Genomic DNA, 20975 nt, shown 5'->3' on the forward strand with positions numbered 1-20975 from the left:
ACTCCTCATGAACAAGATCCACAAGGATCGCTCATCCTAGTTGCGCCTATATGGACAAGACAACCTTGGTATCCACATCTGCACAAAGTGGCGATGTGTGATTCCCATCAAGCACCCGTGCCTGTCCAATCTGCTCACTCAACACAGGGGATTAACCCTTTAACTGCCATGGCTTTTTCCCCCCAGTGCCAAGGTCTTTTTTGGTAATTTCGGTATGTGGCCATTCAAATCCTTGTAACTTTTTTGTTACATGATATATCTCGGCCAAATTTGGCTCCTTTCTTTCCCACATGTAGGCGGTCGTAACGCCACCCAGGTATGCTAGGTTGCTGTAGGGGGGTGAGAGAAAATAAGCAAAAAGCACAAATTTTGGTTTTTTCAGAAAATGCCATTAAAATGATGTACAAAGAAGCCTGTGGTTTCTTCCTTGTAAGAGCTAGGACCAAATGGTGTGCTGTGCTGAGTTCCCTAATTTCTTGGCTTTTAAGAACAGGTTGAGTAGAAACGAAAAAACATTATTTTGATGTGGTTATCAACTGTTTTGTGAGTGGTAGGCGATTTTGGCCATTTTTGCCAATTGGACATGCATGGACGGAATGGAAGAAAAGGGTAGGAAAGCCGAATTGGAGGACAGAAAGGCATCTATTTCTGAAAAGTAGACAAAATTCCAAGTTTAGGAAAGGGTGATTTGCGTAGGTCAGGCAACAACTAGGTTGGGGAAAATGCCATAGATTGGGGAAAAGCGGGAAAATGACTCCCAAAAAAAGGTATGTGTTGGACATGGTTGGCTTGGTACGGCAATGGCTTCTATGAATATTGAGAAAAGCAATGCTCCGCTACATTCCCCCCCGACTCTTGCAGTTAGGAAAGTACACATTTTTTGTAGTGTTTTACAAAACAAGCCAAACACTGAGCCATGGTACACAGGAGTTTTATGCTCACGGCCTGAACAGACGCACTTAGCATGTGTAAATCGGGAAAACCAATGTGGTGAGGAACGGCAAACATCAATTTTTTGAAGGAGCACAGGCCGACCTTTTCAAGGGTAGGTGACTTGTGCAGGTTACAAAAGTGTATGGTGCCTAAAGCAGCGACTAAATGTAGGTCCCATTTGGGAAACGAAAGGGTTGTGCGACAAAGGGCACCAGCAAATGGGTCAAAACGTTATGAAAACCACACAAACACAACAAAGGTTATACCTTCCTGCGTTCCCACAGGTGTCCCGATGAAAACGGTACCTCACATGTGTGGGTGCACCTACCTGGGCGCCAAGGGGAAAGCCTAAAACGCAGGTAACCCCAAGTCTGTTTCGACACCTGAATTTAGCACTTTCTCCAGACAAGCACAACATACAGATATGGGCCTCGGGTGTCCAAGCCACCAAGGAAAACGGGGAACCCCATGCATTTCCGAAAAGAGGACACCCGTGGGAATCCGCAGAAGTATGATTCATATGGATGAACTCAAACTGCCTCAAAATCAACCCAGGCAAAACAGAAATAATGATCGTCACAAAAAATGGAGGAGAAAACCACTTCATCCCTTGGCCAAGGGAACTCTGGACAACCCCAGTAGCCTTGCTGATTGTAAAAAAAAAAAATCTGGGCACCTCATGGACAATCTCACGCTAGAGCTACAAGTAAACGCTCTTCTCAAGAAATGTTTCTTCCTCCTGCGAGCGGCAAAGAGGATCCTACCGTTCCTATTGTTTGCCAACAAAACAACCACCATCATCCTCATGTCCCGAGTAGACTGCGGCAACAGCCTATACTTAGTTATGCCTGAATGACTTTTAAAAAAACTACAATGCATACAAAATGCGGCAGCCAGACTGCTTCTGAAACTACCCCGAAGAGAACCCACACCAGCGCTGAAAACACTACATTGTTTTGAATTTTATTTGTTGTTTTATTGGTAGCCAATGTGCATCGCGCAGAACACAACCAAGGCGCTCAGTCTACATCAACCAACAAGAATGCTCAGATCAAGCATCGACATCCGCCTGGAACCGAAACCCTACAACAGAAGAAAACTTGGAGGATCTTCCTTCTCGCACCATGCCCCGAAAACCTGGAACGACCTTCGAAAGTACATACATAACACAAGAGACCACCTACTATTCAGCAAACTACTCAAAACTTGGCTCTTTATGTCATAACTAGAAAGACCGGCCACAGGGGCGCACACACAACTAAAACATCGATGAACGAAGAGACCGACCCTGATGCACACCAAGCAATCAATGGAAAAACCCTAAGGAAAATATCCCACGACATAACGACTAACCGTGAGACAGCCGCAATAGGACCAAAGACCGAATACATAGCAAGACAAAGACAGAAACACCAGGACGACCCATCAATAGGCCCATGACCCTAAACTCTAGCCATTCCCAACAGATCTAATCACAGCAGATGGCAAGGGAATGGGAAACCCTGCACCACTAGCTCCAATCCAGAGGGTGAGAAACAGAATGTTTCATCATTACACAATGTGCTTCCCACTGTGTATTGATGAACAATGTGCCATCACACACAAACTACAATTAAACAATAGCCCCAAGGAAGTCACCCCACGGAAACCAAAGAACCAACTGAAAGATGGTCATGATAGGAGGAAACAAACGACTGAATACACAGGCTGACCAAGACTGATGCACTAGGAAGCCCCATCAACAGCATCCGACCCTGAACCATTCAAAGCCTCAACTGACCAGTGTGGCAACAAGAGAATGGATATTACCTACCCAGTTCCACACCCGAAGAAAAGGTTCAGACACACCTAGCACTCCATACAATACTCACTATGATATAGCTGGATCAGCGCAGCACTACCACAGCGAGACGGCCCATGAGGAACCAGTAACAACCCCACCCACAGGGATACAGCTCTAACGGATCCAGAAGTACCTGAATCGGGATACAGACCCCACTAACCCAACCCTCACTTTTCTGCATACTTAACCCACACAAAAGCCACACTATCTCTCTCCCAGCAATCCGCACGCACTTTACCACACCGCATCAACACATAAACAACACCTACAGCACACGCGGTCTCGCCCGATCCGATACTTGCACCAAAGCCCAGCACTCGGTGTATACTGAGCTGAAGCTGCCAACAGCACACCACTTGTCTCCTTCTCCCTTCCTCCCGACTAACCTTACCCGTCCTCCTTTCTGTTTACAGATCCACCAGAGCACCTGGGGACCAATTCCATTGGTGACGGTGCGCTATATAAGTACCTTTAACGTAACAAATACACTTAAATACTGTACAATCGTAGTTTCTAAATCTGTAAAGACCCTTTTGGGATGGCCCACAGACACAACCTACACCCACAGGTGACTTCAATAACTAGGGTGCTGTGGGCATTAATATCTTACTGTTGGCATTTAGAATACTCTTAGAAGTTGATAAAAGGCAAAGGTTATTGGAACAAGAGACCACAAATATTCTTAAGCAGGCAAATACCTTTGTATCCCTCAAGAAGAGTCATACAAGTCTGTAGGCTAAGCCAAAGTCAATGGGCAAAAGTCTTGCATAGGATGAAGCATTTCTGGTAAGTAAATGGAAAAGTCTTTGCACAAGTTCTTAGGAGTCATTGATGAAAAGAAGAATCAAATGTAGGGCCACAAGCTGATTAGACTTGTGAGTTGTAGAGTTGCAAGCACTCTACGGTAAGAGGTAAGTTCTCTGACTTTTTACAGTACTTGAAATGAAGAAAAAGATGCAGCTGATGACTTCTGTTCCTATGCAGTTCTGCAGATCTCACTGTTCCTGGAACTCAGTGGTGGGGACAAGAGGGAGGACGTTGGGGGACTCCTGTAATGCACTGGGGCGGTCAAAGCTCACAAACTTCATTTTCAGTGGCTTTTCAGTGTTTCAGCTCCTCTCGTCTACTGCAAATAGCAACACTGTGTTTCCTGGCTGTCGGGATGGACTTTCCTTGCTTCTGGGGTCCTGCACTCTGTTGAGGGGGCTCAGGCTTGGTCAGTCCTGCTTCCTGGGATTCCGGAGGATCTTCCTGAAGCTCTAGGCCGGCTTAAAAGTAACGCACACAATCTGGTGTTCCTCTCCTTGGTTATACGGTTTCCAGCAGCAACTCTGTGGAAATTCAACCAGCTCCGAGATGGATGCCCAGGTGTCTTAATTTGGAGTTGATTGGTCCCACCAACTCAAGGGGAGAAGTCGTTCGTGCCGGGGCTTCTCCGTCGATGTAAACTTGGCGTTTTGGCACTACAGCAGGGTTTCACCAGTCAAACCAACGGTCCAGGAGTTGCAGCAGGCATCCTCTTCAAGTTCTTATTCGGTTCCTTCGTCCAGTGGTCGACTCTGCCTTCCAAGCCAAAAGACTCACCTTTTATTCTGTTCTCTCCCATTCATTCCAGCCCAGCTGTCACTCACCTAGCAGGGTGGCTGCCTTGCCGGACAGTCAGCCGGCCAATCAGTGTGTATTTGGGTCTCCTATAAGCACAGGGAGTTTTGGGCACCTCCTCACTTCCTGCCCTCCCCCAGATACCCTGGAGCCAGAGGCAGGCTTCACTCGTGCATCCCGGCAAAGGCAAAATGAACAAAGACCAAACCTGGTTTGGCGCGCAGAGTAAATCTCAAAAAGGACCTTTCCAGAAAGAAATGGCGGAAAAAGACGACCAGGGCCATTTTGAAAAAAAATGCACCCTTGGATGTTTTACTGTAGCTGCGTACACAGCCCGCGGTAAATTCACACCATGGTAGTTAAAACGAAACCACTACCACCAGCCTTTCAGTGAGAAAAGGGTAACAAAAAAGTTACACGAGAAGCTAGACAAAGGGGATACTAGGTAACCCCTACAGCAATCTATTGTAAGATGGGGTGTACTGGGTCTAGCAAGTTACAATGGTAAAGTCAATTTCACTTCAATGCTCTTGGAAACAGTAGTTTATCCAAGAGAAGGTATTTAAACCTTAGGGAAATCTGAAAGACTTCCCTGTGCCACTGCACTGAGGGTGCTGTGTGACACAATGTAAAGGATGATGCCTATGGAGTTTGTCAGACTCCACAACCAAAAGAAACTGTTCAAAACCACAATAAAATATATGAATGGGGAAAAAGGGTCACACACTCTCCAGGTTAAAAAAATAAGTCAAAATCCAGCAAAGTTGCTTGGGGTCTCTAAGGTGGATGGAATTAGCAAATTTCTGACAATTCTCCCTAACAATCTGTACTCGCGCTACACTTAATGCTACCTCATGACAGAAAAATAACAATCTGAGGGACCTCGACGCATGAAGGACCATGGGTTCAGTGGGTGTCACACTAGGGATAGTATTACTCGCACACCCTGTAGATGTTCCTTTTCGAGTTTCGAAAACTGTAATAATCTGCAGCTTCCACTAGATGTCAGCCTATGCACCGTATGTGAACCTAAGTAGCTACAAGCATCAGAAATACGATTACATTGAGTAATGTATCCCATATAAACACAAGGATATTTGGACCATCTTTAAAAAGCAGCAACTAATAGTAACATTAATCCCAAAGTTAGGATTCAATTTCAACAAGAGCAGTAAAGCAGGTGAGTAGCTTTTCACATTTTAAACATATTCCAGCACACTGAGTGAGGTCATTTGAGGTCAGTAATAACTTATTTGTGATCTCCATTGCAATATTGAGTTATAAGGAGAGAAGTTAGTTGGATGAGAACATACTTTGTACTTGGAAAAAGTTAGATTCTCCCAGAGGGATGTAGGCAGTAGTTTATCCCAGCAATGTTCAACAATTAAAACCTGTAAGGTAACAAACACTGCCAAAGCCAATGGGTTTAGAAGGGAGCCTTTAGGGAGCCAGGACAACCAAAGTCAATGGTTTAGTTCAAAGTTCTGATGCTCTCTTCTTAGAAAATGTTTTTTTTTTTTAAATCAGTAGTTCAAATAGAAAATCACAGAAGCTCGAGAGGCGCCACCTTGAAGCGCAAGCTGGAAGGCCAGTGCAGGTGAGTTGAGGTAAACTCAGAGGATAAAATAGTACTCCCCAAGCTAGCAAGCAACACAATTGGCAAAAGGTAGATGTACCCTAAGCCCTACACTGCCTGTGTACTGAAGAATTTGTTCCAGCTGGATGCCTTCCTGTTGCAGTGTAGTAGACCCTTTTTCCTGGTCCTTGGTTGTGATGACAAAAGGGAGGACGTCTGGTGGGCTTCTGCGGCAGCACTTGAGAGAGAGAGGGACTCTGCATCAATGGATTCTCCTTGATTCAGTGGCCTTTTGTGGTTTGGCGCCTTTTTCTCAGCACCACAGAACAAACGGCTATGGTTAAAAGTTACTTGATCCCTCGGTCCTGGACTCTGGTGAGGGGACTCTGGATGAAGATTTTCTGCTTCTGTAGGGTCCTCTGGATGGCCACAAAGTTTTGGCCGGATTCGCACTTCCTAAGACAATGCCCTCGATGATGGTCAGCTCCCCGGGCATTGGGATTCTGCAGCCTTGGAAAGTCACAGCAAGTCGAGGGTTGTGCCAAAATGAAGCTTGTCTCAAGGCGGCTGGTTGGTCCCACCAGCCCAAGGGAGGAAGTCGTCCTGTAAGTGTCTTCCCAGTTGAAACATAAATGCGATCAGCACAGCTGCAGGGCTTCACCAGGCACTTGGCGGTCCTGCAGTGTGCTGCTGGCATCTCTTCACGTCTTTGTCGGATGTTGTCCTCCAGTGGTTGACTCTGCCTCTATTCCTAAAAACCTTGCCATTTAAGCAAATTCACATTCATTCACAGCTCTAAACTGTCAATCGCCCAGCAGGGTGTCTGTCCTCCTGGACAACCATCCAATCAATCAGACCTGGTTTCACTCTGGCACACCTAGAGACAATGGACAGGGAAGTATCAGGCCCCTCACTTCCTGCCTTTCCAGACACACTGGAGCCTGGGCGGGCTTCAGGGCTGAAGCCTGCCAAAGGCAAGACGCACAAAGGACTCAAACCCGATTCAAACAGAGTAAAAGCCCAGAAGGAACTAACTGACAAGAAATGTCAAAAGGAAGACTGGGCTATTTTGGGAAAATGGTCACACTCGGGTGCTATACTGTAGCTGAGGAATCGGCTTGCAGACACATGGCACAGGGTAGTAAAAAAGAAACTTGCCACCAGCCATTCAAGTAAGTTACATAACATAATGTTACATGAGAAGTGGGATAAAGGAGTTACTATGTAATCCTCCAAGAACTCCACATAGGGTGGTGTGTGCCGGACCCATAAAAGAAAAGTTAAGTAAGACAGGAGTCGTCTTACTATTCTTGGGAACAGTAGTTCACCCAAGAAAATGTAGTTAAGCATAGAAGTCCAAGGGACCGCTCAGTGGCACTGCACAGAAGGTGCTGCGTCACATGGCAAAAAGCAAATGCCTATGGAGTTTACCATACTCCATTAAACAGTAAGAATCACAAAAGTCCTAGTCAGAAAAACACATGAGGGAGCGAGAAAAAAGTCTCACTCACTCAGGAGTTAAAAATAAAAGCCCTGAATCCAGCAGAGCTGGGGGTCTCTAATGTTAAAGGGAATTGGCACATAAATGAAAATTCTCCCTAACACTATACAAGGTGCGTCTTCTGTCTTTAACAATTCGGCGTGCATCGCCTGTAGGCTGATGTTAGTTATAAGGTTGCGGTCTGCTTTCAACCCTTCTTGGCCACCCTCGTCCAGGCTTGCTTTCCTGCTGCTGCTCTAAGTTGGAAGACACAGCTTTGGCAGCATTTGCAGACGGCACGGTGCACTCTTCCTCGGGTGCCGCTGCTTCTTCGCCTTCATACCTTTTTGACCGGCCCTTTCCTGGACCTGTAGGCAAGCTGGGGTTGATAAGATTCTGGCGACTGGATTGAAATGACGAACTTGGCAAGTCCTCCTAGAGCTCGTTCATCTTCCTCCTCTCGGTCCCTTTCTCATTACCAGCGCATCTCTGCGCTAGCAAACCTCATCCTTCTTTGCTTTCAGGTTTAAATAGGAAGTCTGATCTTAGTGTAGCGTCAGTCACCTGACTTCCAGGTGTTGCGCCTTACATTTTGGTGTCAGTCTCTTACTTGTCCTGGTGGTTGACGAAGTAAGGTTTTTTGAGGTTTTAAAAAAGTTTCTACTACGTTGGTCATTGAGGATTTTGGGTAGCAGCTGCACCACCCTGGCTTCATGGGGAGAGGGGTCCCTCAGTGGAGAAGTGATGCTATCTGTATGATCGTCACAATAGTTGTATATTATCTATATACAATGCCACTTTATATTACATATCTAACAAGTCTTAAACCATTTACTCCTTCTGCTCTGCCACAGTTTTAAAACATATTTTTAGCAAAGATTAAGAGACAGAACTGCAATCGCTTTTGATGAAAACAAAGCTTTAAATTAGTTGGGGTAAGAAGTACAATGCCCTGTGTGACTTGTTGGCCCTATCTTGGTCTGCACACTGATCCCAGTAGTTTTGATTGCTAGGGATCCCTGAAATGTGGAAATCGAGGGCGAGAGCCCAGCACGTTTTGCAGTAAAACTGACAATCTGGGTACTCCAACCTGCATTGTATACCTCTGGCAGATCAAGTTTTCTTGTTTAAGGTTGGGGTTGCAGGGGAAGAGCTGGGAAGCATGTGTGGTAGTGGCGGGTCTGCAAGACGGGTCTGCACCTTGAAAGACTTTGAAACATTTGAGAACGGTTAAATGCTAATGGAGAGCAGTGGTGAGAAGTGCAGCACACAGAATAAGATGTGGCAATACAAAAATAGTGTGTATGTGTAGAATTGGAGGAGACGCTGTGTCTACCCTCAGTTCTGACCACATTTTCTTGGTTGTTTTTTTTAAATAACATTTTTTTAAAAGGCACATGCACTTTTGAGAAGCCTTCCCGTAGGGGCATAAGCTGTACGGCCTGGGCAACTGGATTTGAGTGAACACCCAAACAGTAGAAACAGAGCTCCAAAAATAAAGGACCGACACAAATGGCTCAAGATAAGTTTACCAAGAGCCCCACACTACTTGGAGAGTGAAGATGATGCAGCTGGACTATGAGAAACCTGAAGGTGTCTCCCTTAACAATCCCGGGGACCTGACATCCAGGTGGCCAGGACACGGCCATCGCTATTGGATCCAGTTCCTGGGGGTGGACCGGGGTCACCTGAATGGGGGGGGGGGGGGAGCTGGGGGCGGGATCTTCGGAGAGTGTAAGTGGGACACCGGGCGAGATGCAGTACCCCATTCAGTACCCCATTCCCTGGAACACCTTTTACCCCCACCCCCCTAAATCCCCTGCCCCTGTTTCCGACGCAAACACTTTTTTACACAGAGAAAGATAACGGACTAACACCAGAACCGTTTACCTGACATGGCCCAACACAAGGGTCAGGCAATTGACCAGAACCACACGCACCTACCTGACGGCCCTTTACCTTCCCCACAGGGATAACAGGCGGAGCATGAGAGCACATAACGAGCAAGGCCGAACGCATGAGAGTACAGCTATTCCAGACCGGCAGTTCAAGAGGAGGAGAAAAAGTGGCAAGACCTGAAAGGACGAGGTGGGAATTGCCCTTTTCCCTTTTTGACTAAGAGCCGCAAAGCCTCCGATAAAGGAATTACAAGACCGGGTAGTACAGCTGGTGTATTGTGTGACGGGTGTCAAAAGTGCATGCGGGCCTCATGCACAGATAACACAGGTGGGGAGGCACGCTGGCTACCATGGCACCATGCTTGACGCAGAGGTGAAACAGACCAGCGGGTTCAACACAGCCGGTGAGTCAGAGAAAGCTGATAGCAAACCAAATTGTGTTGAGCCAAAGGTTGCAAGTTGCAACATTTGAACAAAGAACTTTTTGTTTTGAACTTTTGAGAAAACCAAGAACAGGGCCAGCTACAGAGGGGTCAGGCGCCAAAAGGGTGCTCATTCAAAGGACTCTGGCGGGCCCCTTTGTTTTGTGGTGAATCTAAAAGTGCCAGAAGGCCCTAGGAGAGGGCGGCGTGAGGGTCAGTGGTCCACATATCCTTTGTACACTCGAAAGTCTCAAACTCCTCGGCGAGAGAAAAGCTAGGGGCAGGGAAACCCCTTCGCTTGCTGAGAAAATACTGAACGCGAGCCTAAGGCGAGTGTGAACCTGACTGAAAGACGCCAGAGCAAGCTAAGGAAGGGCAACCACGCTTTAAAAAAAATAAGTTGTGAGTTAAGGCAAGTGTGAACCTGACAGAGAAATGCCAAGAGAAAGCTAGGGAAACTGAAACCACACTTTCCGAAAAAATATGAAGTAAAACATGTACTGTGTTTAGAAACGTATGAACTGTTATGGCTAAGTGAACCCAACGGAGGGAAGCCCAAGGGAAAATCTAAAAGTAAATCCCGAATGTGATAAAACAAAGTGAACTGTGAAATTGACAAATGTGAACCTGGTTGAGGGATATCTGCGAATCTGGGTGAGATCTGATACACCCAAGAAGATTGTGTTAAAAGTGAAAGACTGTAGTGAAGTGACAGAGGGAGGCCCAAGTTGCAAGAAGGATCTGAGCATGGTGAAGGGAGATCCAAGGGGCGAAGAGCAATCACCCAGGTTGCAAGTTCACCGAAGGAACTTTTGTATGGCCTACTAAGGCAAGAGAATTTGGTTCGAGACTCGCCCCATGAAAGTCCTAATATCATTGAGTGGATTAGTGAATCTTGTGCTGGAGAGGCCTAGGACTGTGCTGTGCTCAGAAGACCCGCCTTGTTCTGTGCTAAAACATGGGGACTGGAGACCCCAGCTATACCATCCTGACTTAACATTTTGTGGACGCCGCTTTCTTTCTTTGGTAAACATTATCCCACACTTTTTGTAACATAGTGGTAAGGATTGGCAATAGTTTTTTTTTTTTTTTTAGTATAAGCCCTTTTTATTTGACAAGACGCCACTAGGACTTCCTTATTATTTGATGGTCGTAGCTTGCTCCCATCTTAGATTCAGTTTTAGATTAGGTGTTTTTCTCACCCATTCGTACAGTTTAATAAACACCCTTGAACTGCTATCACTTGTCTCTTTACTGTTACCACCATGAGTTCCTTACAACGCCTTCTGTATGCACAACTGCAAACCCGGTCTCCTAGTCCTTGGTCATGGTGACGAAAGGGGGGGCACTGGATGGACTCCTGCAGCAGAAGTCGAGAGAGGGACTCTTCCAGCAAATAATTCTTATTATTCCTGCATCGGTTTGTGGTTTTGGCGCCTTATCAGCACCAGGAATGAATGATCACCTCTGGTTGAAATCTTTTCTCAGTCCTGCACTCTGGTGAGGGGGACTCTGAGTAGAGGATTTGTGCTTCTGGAGATCCACGTGGATGCCACAAGTTCCAACGAGATTCGTCAACAGCAAGACGATGCACGATTCTGCAGCCCTGGAAGGTGAGGGAACGGCTTAAATTAAAGATTGTCTTGAGACCGGTTATGCCCATCAGCCCAAAGGGAAGTCCTTGGCTGGGCTTCCCTGATGATGCAAAATCGGGGTCAGGACAGCAGCGGTACTTCAGCATGGCTTCTGCGGTTACTGTAGGTGCTGCAGGAGTCTCTGGTCGTCGCCTTCTTCTTTGGAGCTTCCGTTTCAGTGGTCGACTTAACTTTCTGTCCCAAAAGCTTTGCCTTTTATACAGGAACCCGTTGATTCAGTCCTATGGAGCCAATCAATCACCTGGGGGTGGATGTCCTTGCAGGACAGCCAGCCGCTCAGTTCAACAATCACTTTAAGATGTCTGTAATGAAATACATGGAAGAAAGCATCACTCCATTACAGTAAACAAATTAAAGTAGCAGCAAGACCGAGATCCCAGGTCAGAGCAAACAGAGTAAGTGAGTGGTTTAAAGTCCCACTCGTGCAGGTGAACAAAAAGTGCTGGGGGCCTCTCAGGTTGAGGGGAATTGGCACAAGAAATGAAATCCTCCCTAACAGTAGTTAACTTAATTACCTTTTTGAGAATTTCAGCTATTTTACCACTGGAGGAGTCCTGCATTTATCCCCATTGTTGGTATATTTTAAGGATCAGATCTGGGCATACTTGCTAGTCCCTGTGTCCTGGGCTGATCTTGGGTTGGTATTTTTGGCTGCTGGTTGTCCTCCCTGGGCTTCCTGTGCTGTCCTGCTTGCTCAACATGTGTGCTGTGCCAGGGCTTCAGTGCTGGCAGTGTATCCAGGCTGTTCTGCAACCAGCTTCACACTTAATAGCCATGTTCACCTCACCTTGGTGTAGGTCTCTGCCATTACCTGTAAAGATGATACCGTAAAATCCCACCTTATCTGCTCACCAGGAGTATCCTGGGTAATGTGGCGAACTAAAAGTAAGACTCGGACCAGTGGGCATATTTAAATGAAAAGAGAACAGCTCACTGGCCCTACTGCTAAAAGGGATTCCCTTCCTAAGAAACTGAAACTAAGCTGCTTGTCAGAATGGCCAGAAAATGAAAACCATTTGCATCATCCTAACCTCGCCGACTATCCTCCAACACGTCTTATGTTCAAGCCCACCTTGCTTCTTCGAATTCCCACTGGATGTTGCATTTTGCAATTCAATATTCTTATTCTTATTCTCTTCTCTGTATTATCAGTTCTTGTCTCTCCATGGACCCCTCTGCTCTGCTGTGAGCTTGAACTTCTCTTGTTGCATTCTGCCAGAGATTGCATCCCTTTCTCATCTTGGTACTTTCTACACTCTTAACTTGCTTTGCATCACTTGATACTCTCCGGTTCACGTTCACACTATTTCCTGACTCTTAGCCTGTAAAGGGTTCAGGGTTTGGATTCCCCTCAGAGCAATCCACCGTCCCTTCTCTTCTTCCTTGGTTGCACACGTACCTTCTTTCTTACTGCGCTTCTGCCAGGAAGGGTTGGTGATGCGTGTGCCTGTTTGGTTGCTTCTGGTTGTGGTGGCTTTCTCTGGGCCGTGCCGATTCGCAGCGTTCTTTCGTTCACAGTACAGGGGCTGATGATCTTCTGATAACGCACAGCCTTTCAGAGGCCAATCGCGTCCTCTGTATGGTCCCGCCTCTAGGCAGTCTCTGCTCTGCATTCCAGGGGCAGTGTCTGCTCTGCGCTTATCCTCCTCCACTGCTGCTCCGCGTCAGGGGGGAGTCTCCTCCCAGGTGAGGTCTCCTGTGTTTTTATAGTCCTCTCGGTAATGAGGTAACTGCTGCTGATCAAACGAGTTAGTCAGAGGAGGGTTCAGTACTGGTGTCAGTCAAATAAAAGGGGTTTATCACCTTCACAACTTATGTTGGTCTGATACAGGTTGAGGGTACAGATTTTATAGGGTTTCTTACCCTACCCCTGGAGTCCACGTCCCCAAAGGGGAAGCCACTACCAGTGAGGTCCTGCTTGCTCAAACCTCTAGTGAGGGTCTTGCAGAGCGGGCTCACCTCCTTAGCCTCAATGGGGATGGCTCCTCCTTGGAGATTGAAACCCTGGGTTTGTGGCTAGGAATCCTCTTTTCTTTTTCACGGAGCTGCCGGACCCTACTTTGCTAAATTCTACCACCTTTCTAAGTCTTCCTTGCTGCTGTTTTGGCTTCTGACTTGAGGATCCTATGCCTAGAAAGGGCACTTGTTCCTCTTTTCCATTATCTGGGTCGCCGTTGATACAGGGTACAATTGCCTGGGTGTGTATATCCGGAAAATGCACCTGGAAAAGCTTTTTCCTTTCCTTGAACCAACACAGCCTGTATTTCTGTGCCTTGGGATAGTGGGTTATTCACAATACTTGCCCTCAGTGGTTCATTGTTCGCAGGCTGGTCTTGAAAGCGTTTTTCTATAGTTTTCACTGGGGCTGCTGGTTCTCAAATCTGGCTCTGGAGCTCTTCATTGGATCTCCTCTGACACATTTTTTTCTCTTAAAGAGTAATTTTGGTGTTAATCGAAAAGAGGGTTCTGTCACCTTTGGTTTGCCAGATGTTTTGGATGAAGGCTTCCATAAGACTTTACCATCAGAGCCCATGGTAAGGGCTCTTGGGAGTAGTAGTCCAAAACATCTGGAGAGCTGTAGGCAGACAACTGTAAAAGTGTATCCTGTATAATTGCTGTCCACTGGCTCCTTTTTTATAAATGCTGCCACCCTCCTGACTTCACTATGATCTGCAAACAATTTGTTTCCAAATGCAATGTCCTAGAGGTCTAGAGTTACTCGACTTTGTTTGTGTTGGCAGTGTGTGTATAATATATTAAAAGTACACTTTCAGTAGACCTGTATGGTTCTATGGATAAGGGTTTGGATTAATTGCACCTTTTGTATCTGTCTAAACCCCCCCCCCCCCCGTCCTTGAGTTTAGTCGGACTGCTCTGCCTTGCTATCTACTTTAAGGGAAGTATGACTCATCTTTTGGGTTGGATGAACTTTTCCCGGCCTTAAGGTTGTGATAAATCAGGAAGACAGTCACCTCTCCCCTTCAGGACTAGGGAGGCGAATCTGCTGCACTTAACACCCCCTAGCGCACGTAGTAAGCAGGATCCCTCCGGAAGGGGTGTGGCTGAGAAGAAAGGAACGCAAGTGCTGGTGGCGAGGCCCGGATGTGCGTTGGAGGAGTGCGGCAAGATGCAACTGGAGGCTGGTTGGAGCAGCCCAGAGAGACTGCGTCACTGAGTCTGCTTCCTCAGTGTTGGAGTCCAGTTGAAGCCACTTGAGACTAGAAGAGAGTTAAAGGAGGCTTGGACTAGACCTCTGGATAAGTGCAACCCATCAAGAACTGTTGATTGTTATGAGCTTGACCTATGGGCACCAGGGATTCCTAAATCCCTCCTATTTGGGGGTCAGAAGCCATCAGCCAGCTCTTCCAGCCCACGGCCCCACTCACTCTTGTTATTGCGCCCGAAAGAGATGCAAAGGAGTCGCCCTGACTTGGGACTTGCATAGTTTGTTTTGACATCCTAACTAGCACCCATGGTTTCCTTTTTATAGCTGTGCTTCAGCTTGGGGAAAGTGTTATTTTTTTTTTGCTTGTTAATTAAACCTTAATGTCTGATGGTCAGAGTCCTGTTTCTGATCTGCTACAGTTAATTGTTCAGCCCTCAACAGAGTTTTCTGCAAAAAACAAGTTTTAACACGGGTGTACCCTAAAAGGTCCCATTCTGGCTGGCAGATGCCTGTCCTGAGAAGTGCGGGTTCACTCTTTTGTGCATGGGAGCCTTCTAGAATATTTGGGTGTGTTTGGAAGGGATGGTATCATTGTTTGACCAAGCTGCTATTTGAATAGAAAGTATTTTGGTGTACGATTAGGTGTTGCGTTCATTCACTGCAGCCCAAACTGGATGAAAGCCCCCCTCGCCATATATTTTTGAAGGCTTGGTGCTGGGGGAAGGACCGAAGCTGTGCCCCAGCATCCAGTAAATGTAGCGTTACAGTTAACATTCCTGGTAGAGGCTTGCAATTGACCCTACCATCCTACAGTTTTGCAAAACACTAAACTGGCTCTTTCAACAATACATGCCGGACATATAAAAATCCCTCTGTCTCCACCAACAGTACTGTTACTGTATAAAATGCCAAACCCAACACTGCCACAATCCTGTTGTAAAGCACTCCTCTGCTCTTAGCAATAAAATAAAACCTAAACAATATGTTCATATTATCGGATGTTTCTTTGGAATTTGGAACATCCTGGTGTCGGGCTGACTGCAATAATCTGGAGTGTCTTTCACTGTTTTTTAAAGACTGATTTCTTTGTCTTTTTTTTGGCATAACGGCTGCAGGGTATTTGCTCGGGGGTAGTCCCTGTGGACTGGCAAGCTTGAGCCATACAAACTGAAGATGGCTGCCAGGTGGTGGGGCTTGCCAACCAGGGTGCCCATGATCTAATGAGAAATTGCAGTTGCATCAGGGCGATCGCTGCTGCTGTGTTGAAGGCTGTTAATACAGATTAGTGCCTTATGTAGGCAGGGCCACCTTAGGTTGACATGCGGTCAAGCAAGACCTGTCTGGATTGAAGGGACATCCGTGGTATGTAGTGCCTGCACTGCTGGCTGAGCTGAACGGGTGTTACTGTGTAATCTGCTTGCGGGTAGGCAGTCATAAGAGCTGCAGGAGTTCCTAGACAACCAGACGCAGTGCAATGACGCAGTGGCAGTTTTTTTAAACATGGTGGGTTGGGGTGATAGGCTTTGCTGGCTGCTTGTAAATTGCAGAATAGAACTCATCTCTTCTTTCCTCTGTTCACGTTCTGGCTTCTTTTTACATTGTACTAGACGGCTCCCAAATGAAGCAGAATTTGGGGAATAAGAGGGGTCTACTATTCTGCTAACATACCATGACGTTTCTCAGCAAATAATTGTATTATCTTTAATTGAAGAGCTGTGGATTCGTTTGACTGGCAAATGTTAACATGCTTGCAATTAAATGTTTTGTTTTTTTCTCAATTCCCCAGGGCAGCCCAATGGAAACTACATCCTTGTTGAAGGCTGCACAAATACCTGTGGTCCGCAGCGCACAGATCTTCACAACCTAGCAGCAAAAGATGATTTGTTGAACCCCGCTGAAGCTTTCTGTCCTCTAAATGAGGCCTTGGAGTGTCCACAGTCTGACTCTTCCAATGCAATATGTGAAGACGTTCAAGCTGAGCCACCTGAAATGTCCCCATCAGCTGAAGTCCTGTGTCAATCTGACGAAGCTCTGACCTCTGTGGAAAGGACATTTGCTCTACCGGTTGGGCTGCCCAGTGGGGATGTGGAGGGTAAGGGCCCGCAGTATGGTCTGATTGACATGCTGAAGATGCATGAGCATTCTGCGCAACTTCCTGACTCTTCCGATCACCCGTGCAAAATCGCAAGTTCTCTTTCAGCAAATGTGCCAGCGGACCACCTCTATCTGTGCAAGACACAGCCTGTGTCTCCTCTTCATAGTCCACAACAAACGTTGTTCTCCCATGATTTGAAAAATGTGAATGAGTTGCAACGTAGCATTGAAAGTCTATCAAATGACCAAAATGAGTTGGCGAGCGTGATTACTGAAGATGAGACTGGATCGTTTGAGATTGCCGGAGAGAGCCATGAACTATGCACTGTGGGGCATGAGCAACTGGTTATTCAAACCTCTGATGGGCTTGTACTCTCCCATTCTGATTCTGCTGTCTTGTCTCATACAGAAGGCTATTTCGTAGTCACTAAAGCAGATGGTACAACTATGCATATTCACACCCCTGGCGGGGTCCCAACTGTGGAAGCGCTCCTGGCCCTGGAGGCAAAAGGTCAAAGTGAAGGATTTCTTATGTTGTAAAGTTATATTGAACAGTAAATGTAAAAACTTGCCTTATTTATACCGAAATTGATTTTTGTATTCAAGACTGGGACAATGTATATTTTCCTAATCTTCAAAAGAAATTGACAGTAACTTATTTGTAAAGAGAAACTTGTTTGTATGTATTCAATATATTTTGTTCATTCACAGCAGTGTGGCAACTAAATGTGGTGTAAGGTTAATTCTATTTAGCCATCAAGTCTGCTTGTAATTCTCTAGTATTCGTTTCTTTTTTTTTTTTTTACTTTTACAACAAATTATATGCTGGCCACCAATGAATTGTGGGCTAAATAAACAATCGGTTTAAGGAAGTGAGTTGGTGTTGCAGAACTGGAACTAAGTTTCTTTTTCACTCTGGCTGTGTTCTAGTACCTTGGTGTGTCTAAAGAAGTGTCCTGTACAGCTTTTTGGATATTCTGATTGGGTTGGACTGTGAGTACTTCAGGCTTGGGCAGCAAACCTTTCAAAGATTGTGAAATACTTATTGTTTCCGTTTTGTAAGCCTGAAGTGAATGTGCAGGACTACGAAAACCAAACCATGATGGATACGACTGGTTTAAGAACCTTCCTAATCACTGGTAATTCATTACTTTTTATAGTACTCGTTTATATCATTTGTAGCTACTTATTTCCAAAGGGATTTAAGCTGAAACTGAAATCCATTACTGTAGAAACATGTCTGACTTGTGAATCGTGCAGTTTGGGAATGGATTAGCAGTTTATGCCACGATTACTCCCCTTTGAGGGCGGCAAAGGGCCAATTGCCTTCTGTAACTCCTTTGCGTATTGGAAAGAAGGGTCATACACAGTTGGGTGCGGTATCCAGATTGCCAATGGCTTCATGTTGCGTGAAGATGCTTGCTCCGCTTCTGACACTTTCTTTGGCGATGGAGCCCTACTCTGAATCCTCCTGCCCGTCTGACACTGAAATAAGTGATTGGTGTGGGGATGTTACTTGCTATCAGTACATCCCTTGCTCTGGTTATAGCAGTTAAGGTGCACTCTGGGCTTCAAACAGATTCTGAAGTGCTCCAGCACTGCACATGGGTGTGTTTAATATATGCTCTGGATTGCCCCACCAGCTGTGTTGTATCATCAGTCAAGGGGTCCTAAATGGTCTAGTTATAGACTACAATATTCTGCATTATATATACTTTGTTTAGCAGTACCTGCTGAAGCAAGACGTCCGGCACTCGCCTGATCAAGAGTTGAAGGAGGTGGCTCAGTTGGTGGTATGAATAGAAGCGCTTGAAAAGACTTGCTTAAAAGGGCAGACACAACTGCCAGGGATGCTCGCCTGGCATTTCCTCCTGTCCCGTCGCACGAGATTGCCCTTGGAGTTCAAAATGAAGTCCTGTAGTGTTTGAGGTGTCTGACATGCTTCGAGGTCTTGGTGATGTGTTTGGCTTCTTATCCTTTAGAAGCGGGGAGTATACTGTTTGGGGTTGTCAGATGGAATAGATGTGAAGTTCTCATTTAACTTTGAGACTTGACTTGATGCTTTGTCAGAGAAACTTGAGCCACGTGGGCACTTAAAACTGAAATGAAAGGCATCAATGAGCCAGCATTTAGATTCTAGCTCATTTAAAAATCAAATATGGCATTGCATGTCCCCATGACTACAACTGCATGGGATATGGATGCATTTGTTGAACTGGTGGATTTCTAGATTGGCTGAAAGCCTCATTTGTGTATCACTTTCATTACCCACAATTTATACAGGGTTGATCCTTCGTAAATTTGAAGGGCTGTGATTTAAGTAAATGTTTTATGCAACTTTTAAGGACCTGATCAATATTGTGTAGACCACTTTGTGTCTTTAAGGAGAGTAGCTGTAAACCTAGGGAAAAAATTGTTGTGCAAATTAATCGGTGGTGCCATTTTGGACCTTTCTGAGTAGAATCTGGTGATGGCGGAAGCAGGCAAGTCAGACTGTTGCACTCGCGCATTTACAGATTTCTCTCCATTCAGTATACAGAGTGTGGTCCACTTTGAGAACATTAGAATGACCAAATCAGGACTGAAACCTTACCACTAAATACCTTCTAGCAATCTTCTGAAAGCTATCCGACGTGCCATGTTGGAGACTTAGGAAAATGTTTCTATGATCTGTTCTAACCACTTGCTGCTTGTCTTTTTAATATGAATTCCTAGCATCCTATGAGCTTTTAATGCATTACCAGAGGTTGAAACCTGGGGCTCCCTCGATGTTTAGTACTAAAAATCCCATAAACCCTCCCCATTGACTGTACTAGTTAAGGCTGATCTAAGTTGTATTCCGAAATATCTATGGATCTAATTTAAATTTTAAAGGAGTAGGAATTGGGGGCATTTATTAGAGTTGCTAAACTGCCATACCCAATCACACGCCTTTTTAAATTAAGTGTGCAAGTTGGTTAATATTAGGTATTTTCAGAGGGCTCCGAGAGACCAACCGAGATGATGAGCAAGGGCTTTTCACACTTGGTCTTACCAAATTCTCTCACAAGATGGCGCAAGCTGAGCATTAAGACTGACTCGGGATATCAAAGGCTGTTATGGGACTGTAGGCACTACAAAACACTCATATCTAGAAATGTGTATTTACACACACATTCTGAGGCTTGTGTATCTGCTTTGTTTCCTATTCTTTGCAAAGGGTGTCTTCGAGGGGATTGGGTCCTCCGACGTATTCCATATCTATGACATGTAATCACCACAGCTGTGCTGCTTCAGAAACTTTTTCCTGCGTCGATGACGTCGATGCGCCGTTGTCAAGGACCTCCTCAGACGTCATCCGATGTGATAAGTAGGACGCATGACGCCCGTAGCCTCAGTTCCGTTTTTTCCGCGAACGTGTTGCTTCGTGAATCTCGGTTAATGCCTCGACTCTTTGGAGTTCTGTTCTTCTCGGTTCTTCGAACCTGTTCGTTTTTGTGAAAATCCTTTGTGTGAAGATGTCTTCTACTTCGTCTTCGACCCCGCGTCCGGGCTTCAAGAAGTGCGGGGAGTGTGGGTCCAAGATGTTGGTGACGGACTTGCACAACGCCTGCCTCTGGTGCCTCGGGGAGGCCCACGACACGGATGACTATCGACTGCCAGTCGCTCACGTCCAAAGCCTTACGCGAACGTAAGAAGAAGTTGTCGGTAGGTCGGGTGTCCAAGCCCCGGAAGTCAAGGTCTGCGGGGCTTTCGACGGATGATTCGAGGGGTGACTCTGTGTCATCGTCGGAAGTCTCGTGGGTCTCCTTCTAGGAGTCGGTCTCGCCAATCCTCAGCCTCTTCGAGGCATTCTCGGAAGCGCCGACACCGGTCGTCTTCCAGGTCCTCTTCGGAGGACTCTGCCCGGCACGTCGCTTACCCCACCAGCCGTGCGACGCCGGAGGAATGGGCTTCCTTCGGGAAGAAAATGCTAGCGATTCTTGAGTCGCAGGGTACTAAGCCGTCCGCGCCCCCGAGTGGGGTCCGTCGTGAGAGGTCGAGAGACACCGCTCGCAAGAGTGGTCGGCACGAGTCACGGGAGAGGTCCCGTTCGGACAAGGAGGCTCGTTCTCGACGTACCCGTTCCAGGTCCCGGTCCTCGACGCGTTCGAGACCGTGTGCACCTGTGAGGTCTTCGAGGAAGACATTGACGTCTGAGGCGTCGAGGGCATAAACAAGCTTTCTCGAGGCTCCGGCTCCGAGGAAGTCGTCGAAGCCGTCGACGCTCAGGTCGTCGAAGGGCTGTAACGCTCACCTGATTCCCGCAGAGGCGCCGGTCTTGACT

At 46.4% G+C, this 20975-nt stretch overlaps 1 protein-coding gene across 4 annotated transcripts in view; it reads left to right on the plus strand.

The window, feature by feature from the left end:
- Positions 1–17545, plus strand: part of ZNF839 (zinc finger protein 839) — a 239824-nt gene extending 222279 nt beyond the window's left edge. For 2 of the 4 annotated variants that reach the window (XM_069638093.1, XM_069638094.1), the window contains exon 8: positions 16362–17545. In XM_069638093.1, coding sequence (XP_069494194.1) covers positions 16362–17209 — 848 coding nt within the window. In that variant the 3' untranslated portion in view covers positions 17210–17545. The remainder of the gene's footprint in view (positions 1–16361) is intronic. The other 2 variants (XM_069638096.1, XM_069638095.1) reach the window with 2 other exon arrangements.
- The last annotated feature ends 3430 nt before the right edge of the window (positions 17546–20975 follow it).

Source organism: Ambystoma mexicanum, chromosome 14, assembly GCF_040938575.1.
Source record: "Ambystoma mexicanum isolate Mex_15411 chromosome 14, UKY_AmexF1_1, whole genome shotgun sequence".
In the NCBI taxonomy this organism is placed as follows: Eukaryota; Metazoa; Chordata; class Amphibia; order Caudata; family Ambystomatidae; genus Ambystoma; species Ambystoma mexicanum.